General features: G+C 38.2%; 1 protein-coding gene across 1 annotated transcript; it reads right to left on the bottom strand.

Annotated features, from left to right (window-relative positions):
• Nucleotides 1-4,663: 4,663 nt before the first annotated feature.
• LOC100676049 (beta-defensin 12-like) lies at nt 4,664-8,956 on the bottom strand. The gene is made up of 3 exons (XM_003412341.3): nt 8,668-8,956; nt 8,101-8,142; nt 4,664-4,853 (listed from the first exon to the last, which is right to left on the bottom strand). The coding sequence occupies exons 1-3, from the start codon at nt 8,735-8,737 to the stop codon at nt 4,726-4,728; spliced, it is 240 nt and encodes a 79-aa protein (XP_003412389.1). The 5' UTR covers nt 8,738-8,956; the 3' UTR covers nt 4,664-4,725.
• Between the last annotated feature and the right edge of the window lie 369 nt (nt 8,957-9,325).

Genomic DNA, 9,325 nt, shown 5'->3' with positions numbered 1-9,325 from the left:
GAACCTTGGCACAAACAATGTATTTAACCTCTATGTGTTCAGAAAGGAATATCTTGCAATTACCTTTGTGATCCTTCTGTGAACCCATTGCAGTTACTAGGAAGTAACTAACCAACAGATCACATGTCATCAAACAAGCGACTAGTCAACAAAGCTCATGTATCACTTACCAGTCAGCAAAGACTGAACAGACAATCCGATGTACCAATTACATCATATGCACCAGTCATCACCCCAGTCCCACTTCCGTTAACCCACCTTTGACTTTTACAAATGACAATGTAACTAATCTGGATTTTTCTATTGTGTTTATTTCCTTCTGTGAAAGTATATTAATCAACTGTTAACTGTGCTTCCTTGGATTCTGCTAGTCTCTTGTGCCCAGTGCACATTGGCAGATTCCATCATTTGAATGATTTGCCATTGTCTTTGTCTCGGCCTAATAAAAATCTCTTTTGATTAAATTTGAGTTTGGGGTCGTTTTCCTCTACGACACAGGTGTGAGCCAGCCATGAGTCCTGTAGAGGGAGCACATTGAATTCTCTTAGAGTTCTTCTTGAAACCTATCTCATAAGGCTTGGTCTGAGAATGATGTTTTTCTCGGCCTCCCTCAGTGAGGCAGAGTAAAAACACAATCACATCACACCCATACATCTTCCAAAAAAGTCCTTTCCTTTGGCTTCTTCAGCTTTCTTTTATGCCTTCGGGTAGGTGCACGGCTAAGTGTTTCAAAACACATTTTGTGGTCACCTTCTTCGCTAATCCTGCATTGGTGGCTAGCATCTCACCTGGGAATGTGGCAGTTAATGATACTTAGGGTTTTGTCCTCTGCCTTTTGGGGCTTCAGCTGAAACTGCTCAGTCTTGCTCTATAGGCGTCAGGTCATTCTCTTTTAGGTATTGCGAGGGAGTTTCAGAAGGGAGCCCTGAACCAGGAAGGTGTTAACATATAATTAGTATAACAAAACTACTGCTACAATTTCAAAAAATAGTGCAGTTAAAATCATGCTAAACAGGAGAGTTATGTACCTGCAAGGGAGGATTTTAATCTTAAACATAAAGAAATACTCAGATTTGACATGCATAAACTTGTTGAGTTTATTGCAAGGTAGTCATGGCAAAGCATGCAAATAAGACCTCAAGGCATTCATCTAGAACTCAAGAATCAGAATTAACAATTAAGTGTGAGTTCGACGGTTAGAGTTCCAATCTTTAGACTTCAGGTTTTTACATTTTATGAGTGGTCTTGGGAGGAAGATTTGACCGTGGCTTGAATCCAGTGGCAGTCCCTTGTAGCTACAGTTGAGGTCAGTGGTAGCAGACAGAATTTGTCTTGGGAAGGAGTCAGACTCTAGAGGGAAGTTCCATCTCTGCCTTCTCTCAGTGAGTGAGCAAAATTTGGGTTTACATGTGAATTTCTCATCTTGGCTTCACAGTGTAAGGGCCAGAGTAACATCAAAGACTATACCTGTTCCTCCCTTATTGACTGTCTCATTATCTGACATTTCACATTTATGACAATAGTAAAAAGTCTATTTTGCACATTAATGATGCACGTCTGGCAGTAATGAATGCTGAGGTGTGAGGTGAGAGTAATACTGGCTGTGGTGGCTAAGGTTATAATTCAACCTGGCTGGGGCATGTTTCTCATTCATTTGGCAGTTATGTAATGATCTAATTTGGCAGTTATGTAATGATGTAGTCATTCTCCATTTTCTGATCTGATGTGGTCATCCTCCATTTTTGCATACTGCCAATTTTCGCTTAATGACCTGGTCTTTGGAATCCAACCATGTCATTAAGTGAGGAGTGGGTGTACTACATTATGTCTTCTCTTCAGGGTTAGAGATTAGCCAAATGTCTCTTTTTTTTTAGTTTTCATTATTATTGCCTTTTATCATCAGTATCTTTATAAATCTGATCTTTTTTTTGTTTTAGGGGGTTGGAGATATTGCATATAAACTTACAGATACATTTTAACATTGTATTTGGTATGTAGTACATATTACTAATGATAAATGTACAAAAAAAAAAAAATCCAGACAGCCATAAGTGGAGTTCGTTGTAACTTGGATAAGTTGGGGACTACCTGTAGTTAATGTTAGAAAGCCTCACAAAAGTAGACATATTTTTATTCCTAAGCTCATATTATGAGTGACTATACATATATATTTTGAAAGCATAATAATGACATACCTTATGTGATTGGAAAGTATTGTAGAAACATATAGAACAGTACACCTCATGTAAACTAAACAGGGTAGAGATACTGCAGGAGAAAATCAGCTGCATCATGGTCTCTTTTTCCTCTCCATTTCTCTGACTCACCCACCATTCAGAAGACAAGCATTCATTCTTCCCCTTCAGTAGATCCAGCAGAAACTTAGACCAGAACTCTCCTTTAGTTCTTTAGAATCAGCAAAAAATGATCTGAGAAAACAACTGACATCTAATTGACATCTGAAAGGGCTGAATTTTCAAGTAACAAGAAGTTAGTATGGGTTGAGGTCTTATTATTCTATGGGAAGGATTTGATGTCTCAGAGAAGGGGAGGGTCACTGGATGAAGAAGAACATAAAAGGAGTCATGTGCAGAAGAGAAGAGAGAGTGAAAGAGAAAAGGGTGTAATTACTACACAGCCTTAAGCCATAAGACGGCATGTTATACAAGATAATGAGTAATATCAGGGCACAACTACTGGTCCACCACTTTGTATGACTCTGAGGGGTGTACACGAATCCTTCTATGAAAAAAAAAAAACTGCTTAAATTTCACTTATGGTCCAGAGCATTTTCAATTTTGAGAAGTCAAGAAACGAGGCATTTGTGGAATGAAGAAGGAGGAGGGAGTATCCTGGTTTTATGACCCTCAGTAAATGAACAGCTATTGCATCTCTGTGGAGACATGGTGAGTGAGAAGCATTAAACAGCGGATGGTTACTCAGTTGTAGACTCTTAAGGCCAGATAACCCACCTCTCACTTCTCTGAGGTAATTTCTGTGGAAATGAAAAACAACAACACTCTAGGCCTCACGAGGATTACATTTCAGATCTCTTTGGGAGAATAATAGATCAAATATAAATACATCTGGAGGACAGTGTTATGATGATGGAGCCAACCAAAAAATTGAACCAGTCAGGGTCCAGACATGAAAACTATTCCCATACAAGATAATTTGATAGTGAGAAATTAAAAGGGATAAAGATGTAGGAAAAGCAGAAACTGCAAAATTGGATCAATGAGGAAATCCTAAAGTTAGCCATAGTTGAGATCCTCCACTATCCTATGGCTAGAGGAAAAATAGAAGTATTTGGTGTGAGCACAAATTCAAAAAAACCAAACCAGTTGTCACAGTTGCCATCAAGTGGATTCTGACTCCTGGCAACCCCATGTGTATCAGAGTAGAACTGTGCTCCACAGGGTTTTCAATGGATGAATTTCAGAAGTAGATTGCAAGGCCTTTCTTCCAAGACACCTCTGGGTACTTGAACTGCCAGCCTTGAAGTTAGTGGCCATGTGCATTAACCATACTGCCCAGAAACAAGTAATAGTGGCCAGGACCTGGACCCATAGTGGGACTTCCAAATGAGAATTGAGTACTCAGAAGCAGGGGGTTTACTGTTAGGGATAAAATCGCAGAGGAGATGGAGCCACTGCTGGAACCAAGAGAGAGTGGGGGAGAAAGACTCTGAGATCTCCTTTTCCCCACCTACCACTCTCCCAAAAGAGACATGCACTGATTGAAAGTAACCAGAAGCCAGAAAGGCTGAAAAATGTTTGCAGGGAGTTGTGTTGATTGATACAGAACAAAGAAAAGAGCAAGAAATGGATTTCATTGTGGAGAGAATAATGATAGGCAGAAAAGTTAAGCAAAACATTTTTCAGTCTCCCATGTTAAAGTGAATCATCACATTTGAGTCACTGGTCATAAGACTAATAACTTTGATCTTTATTTGGTGAAGCTACAAATTTGATTTTATAAGGCAAAAGTTATGTAGTCAACTATGTACAATCCATGTTGAACATTTTGAATTAATCTCTAGTCATCTTCATTCACAAGCAAGAAGAGAAATGCAAAGCTGGTATCAGGGGAGTTAACTGGATACATGTTAATTGTTTTAAAAATACAAGAAGTACTAGAATCAGTGAATGACAATATATTTGGATACCAAGAGATAATTTGGATAAAAAATAATTTGTTATATCCTATAGACTTAAAACTCCATTAACATAGATGGTAATGCCATTCTTGTTTATGTACCTATTAATTCTGTAAGAATTAGTACAGAAAGATAGATATACAGAACATGGCAGTGGCATGAATATCCTCCACTGATTCCCAGCTGTGACATGGAGGAAATGCCAGGCTCCTGGTGTCATTCTCCTCAAATATAAAAGTGGATAATAAAATCTACTTCATAAGGTGATCTTGAATCAGATGAGAAAAGTATGAGGAAAGATTCATAAAATAAGGTACTCTACAAATATATGACAGAAGTATTTGATTAAATGAGAAGATATTGGGTATCTACTCATGTCTTTGTGCTTGATTTAAAACAGAGATTATCTTAAATAATAAGCAGAGAAACAAAACAAAGAGAGAAAAAAAATATAAGAAAGGCCCTGACACTTACTCTCTGTGTGACTTGGTTAAGCCATGTAACTTCTATTGACCTTGCTTGAATATCCAGTGCTGCTTCTAAGGCTAGAAGAATGCTTGTCTGATTTATAAGATTCTTTCTTGGCAGCAGAACAAGTTCACCTTGCAATATCCAGCAATCTTCTCAGTCTCCAAGCACATCTTTCTACATTTGCCCCGACCAAGTCTGCATGGTTCACAGACAGATAACTCACCTGTAGCGAGGAAGAGCTGATGAAATGGCTTCCCTGATACTCTCTGGAAATGGGGAATGGGTCAAATGCCATTAATAAGGGAGGGTTTGCATTTATGATTATAAAGAGTATCTTTCAATAACCAGCCCAGAATTTTCCAAAAGCTTCTGCTTTTTGCAGTATGGAGTTGAGAGAGGAAAATTTTAAGAAAGGAGTGGACATAATTCCTGCTTTCCATGAGTTTATAATCTTGCATGGCTCAAAAATAAACACAAGCAGACAAAGTATCATATATATGTGATAAAAAAAAAAATATGTGATAGAACTATAAAAATACATACCCAATAGTATTGTTAAAGGTTGCCAGGTGAAAATGGAAGTGATATCTTAGTGGTTTTAGAAAGGTCCTTGAAAGCGGAGTTAAGAGACTTATGTTCAATTCCTGTTTGAGTTTAATAACGGTATGTGCCCTTAATAAATTGCTTAATTTCTTTGCATCTCAGATTTCTTACTTGACAGATGGGTTGTATAGAAATACTTGTCTGCATTTTTAATTTGTTTAGTTGTCAAATGAAATAACTTTTGTGAGAATATTTTGCCAAACACTATTTAAATAGTTTTTTTTGTTGTTACTTTAAGCAAAAACATTTTAACAAGACCATGAAGACTTTCTCAGGATAACTTTTGTGGATCAGGTAGAGTCTTAGTTATCTAGTGTTGCTATAACAGAAATACCACAATTGGTTGGCTTTAAAAAACAAATTTATTTTCTCAAAGTTTAGGAGACTAGAAGTCTGAATTCAGGGCATCGGCTCTAGGGGAAGGCACTCTGTATCCACTCTGGGGGCAAATTCTTGTCTCAGCTTTTGTAACCGTGGTGTTCCTTGGTTTCTAGGTTATTTCCATGTAGTGTCTATTTTTTCTCACATTTGTGCTTGCTTCTCTCTGTGTCTAATCTGTTCTTTTTGTATCTCAAAAGTCATTCGGTTTAAGACAACCCTAGAATGATATGGAATCATTAACATAACAAAGAAAATGTTATTCCCAAGTGGGATTACCTCCACAAGTATAGAAGTTAGAATTTCCACACATATTTTGGGGGCACCCGATTCAATCAATAACAGGTTGGTAGCGTCTTCAACACTTAAGAATTCTTTATTTGCTGGTCTGATTCTCCAGGGAAAACATTTGTATCATAGACATGTATTTCCTTTCCTATCAAGCATCAACCTCCCGATAATCTCAGAACAACATTAAATGTCACAGATAAATGCCACTACTTAGAGATTTCCAGCCTTAGCTGGTTACTTACCACATTGCAATCAATCATCATGGTCTGAGAGAGCTCATTTTTCTACTCTTAGTGGTTATTTCAAATCTTCATGTTACACATCTCACCACCAGACCTCCACTCTCAGATTATTGCTTAATAACATATCCAGCTATAGTTGGTCTCATTCTTAGGCTTAGATCCTACTGCCTTGCCCCTGGTTCACACTGCTGTGTAGGTGATGCATGTCCTGAGGTTACTCACATAACTTCTGAATAATAATACAAAGATTGTGTTCATGTCAATTGTTGCTTACACTGTGCTTGAACTTGCCACTGTCTTTGGAGACTGTCCAGTTGCTTCTATGAAGTCCACTGTTACAGTCAAATCAGCTCCCCCAGCCTCTGCTCTAATTCAGTATTTTCAGACTTATATCATCTCCCTTTTCTCCCTGCTGCTGTGCAATTATCATGCTTGTGATAACACTTCAAATCAACTTCAGATAAAGTTTCCAGTGACTATTACTCTAATTTAATTTGATTAGAAGTGAGGAAAAGCACAATCTAACATTCCACTGAAGATGTCCTTCTGCTAATAGATTGTACCAAAAGTTTCCTGATAACATTTGTAAGTAAAAACCCATCTCTTCCTTCTCCATCATGTTGGTTTAATGCCTGCAGCGTACTTCTGTGGCTCCAAGACACCTCAGCTCAATAGCCGAATCTCAAGCTCCTCAGTTCCTTGACCACTTCTATTTCCTATGTTTATTATTTTCTTCTCCTAAATTCCTTCTTCATCTAGCATCTTCTAGGTTAGTGTCTACCTTGTATCCCCAGGCTGTGAAAACTCTATCTCTCGTCACCTGGATTATTAATACCTGGGTTTTCCTGTCCTAGCTTGTCCTACTTTTGAGCCTTTCATTACTGATACAGGAGGAATCAACATTTTCAGCCTTATAATCAGATAAGGACATGGAATTACATTGTAGTTACAATCTGACTTTCTCTTTAAAATGCTAGGGGCTATGTCTTAAAGGCCCATTTGCTGCAGAATTACAGCACTCATTCTTTCATCCACTCACCTTAATAGCCCTCTCTGGATATACGGCTTCTATTTAGCTGGTACTTAACGACACTGCTCTTATCAGACCAGTGACTGGTTTGATCAACGCTGGTGTTAAATGTTTTGTAAGTCACCTATGATTATAAGTATTACTAAGAATCCATTTGGTTGAGAATCACAGAATTAAGTCTTGTGACTCTGGTATCCTGAGTTGGAAGCCTAGTTTACCACTTTTATGTGTGTCAACTTGGCAAAGGTATTTAACTTCTGGTCTACATCTCAGTTTTATTGTCTGTAAAATAGTGGTTATAATAGTATCTACATGATAGGGATGTTTTGAGAATTAAATGACATAACCCGTAAAAAGTTGTTGATATGATGCCCGGTGCTTAGTAAGCTCTCAATGACTATTACCAGTCTTAACATTTCTCACTCTGAACGTTTGAATCTAAACACATTTAAACTTTGTTCACAACTACTCAAGAAGTATTTCTTTCAGTTCTCGTTATAATGCACTTTCTTCCCATATAGATGACTCCACAAAAAAAGATCAGATTTAGGGTCTGATTTACTAGATTGAGAAGCAGAGCCTGTAAGAGGTGGGCAGCCCTATTCTCAGAGCAATGCTAATTGTCTGGTAAAGGAAGTGAGCCTACGACCTTATTTTAATTAGCACCATGACCTGATCAGAAAAGCCACCAAGTTCAAATCTCTATGGCCAAAATACAACCCAGTGACAAAAACTTTTCTCTGTCAAATAGAAAGTCCAAATATGATGTTGTGGGAAAGAAGAGGAAAAGAAAGAGTAATAGGTTGGGATTTCAGGAACTTTTGTTGTCTGTACTATCTCCATCCCTTATTGTCTCTAAAAGTCACAAACAGTGACTGAACCAGAATTCCTAAAAGAAAAAATTATATACAGGGAATTTAACTTACCTCCTGGAAATAACTGGGCATAATCAAGTCCTGCCTTACACCCTAAATTCAAAACAACACATATTTGGAAATTAAAACCAATGTAGCAGATGACATTGTGTGTAACAGTATTCCCAACCCCCTACCCACCACCCTACACTGTACCGTAAAACCAAACCAAACCCATTGCCATCGAGTCAATTCTGACTCATAGTGACCCTATAGGGCAGCAGAACGCCCAATAGGTTTTCAAGGAGCAGATGGTGGATTCTAACTGCCTACGTTTTGGTTAGCAGCCAAACACTTAACCTCTGTGCCACCAGGGCTCCGCTCCATCTATAGTATACCACAAGGTCTGGGTGGCCATTCTATTTCTCAGAGCCAACACTCCTGATAACTAGTAAGGCCAGGTTTAAAAAAAGACATAGCAGATGTAGTCTGCTCTTAGGAAATGTCACTGCAGGCTCAAGAAATTCCCATGAGAAGCACAGTGAGGAATGATGTTTACTCTCAGTTTTAGGGTGGTATGTAGCAGAATTATCAAGGTTTGTGATCTGCCCCAGGAAAATTCCGTTCATTTTTATTTACCTGATGGAAACTGATCCAAAATGAAGAAAAAAGCAAAAACAAAATAGAGTGTCTTTTTGCCTGGGGCCATCTCTGAAGGAAGGCTCTTTAGAACAGAGATTTGGATTTCCTTGAAAGGATGCAAGGTTCATTTTTATTTGAAAGTAAAGAGATATACTCTTGGTCAGTGAAGTGAATCAACAAAGAAAGCACATTTGTATGCTCCATTTCCCAGGATCAAAGGCTGATATTACAGATAACAACCCTTGGCCTCCACATAGCTTTACAGTTTGAAGAGGTTGACTAGTATGGTTGGAGCGTTACTAGAAAAGGAGTCAGAAGACTAGGGGTCAGGTTCAACTCCTCCTTAATCCAGGGACTCAGAACAAGTTACTGATATCACCTCTCTTAGCTTAAGCTTTCTCATCTGTTAATAAGGACAACATCACACATTCTGCCTGCTTCCTTTTTTTGGGGGGGGGGGGTGGGCACTAATTTTTTTTTTTTAATTTTTATTGTGCTTTAAGTGAAAGTTTGCAAATCAAGTCAGTCTCTCATACAAAAATTTATATACACCTTGCTATATACTCCTAGTTGTTCTCCCTCTAATAAGACAGCACACTCTTTCTTTCCACTCTCTATTTTTGAATGCATTTGGCCAGTTTCTGACCACCTCTCA

This window comes from Loxodonta africana, chromosome 19, assembly GCF_030014295.1.
Source record: "Loxodonta africana isolate mLoxAfr1 chromosome 19, mLoxAfr1.hap2, whole genome shotgun sequence".
Taxonomy (NCBI): Eukaryota; Metazoa; Chordata; class Mammalia; order Proboscidea; family Elephantidae; genus Loxodonta; species Loxodonta africana.
This window is presented reverse-complemented; position numbering and strand designations above follow the sequence as displayed.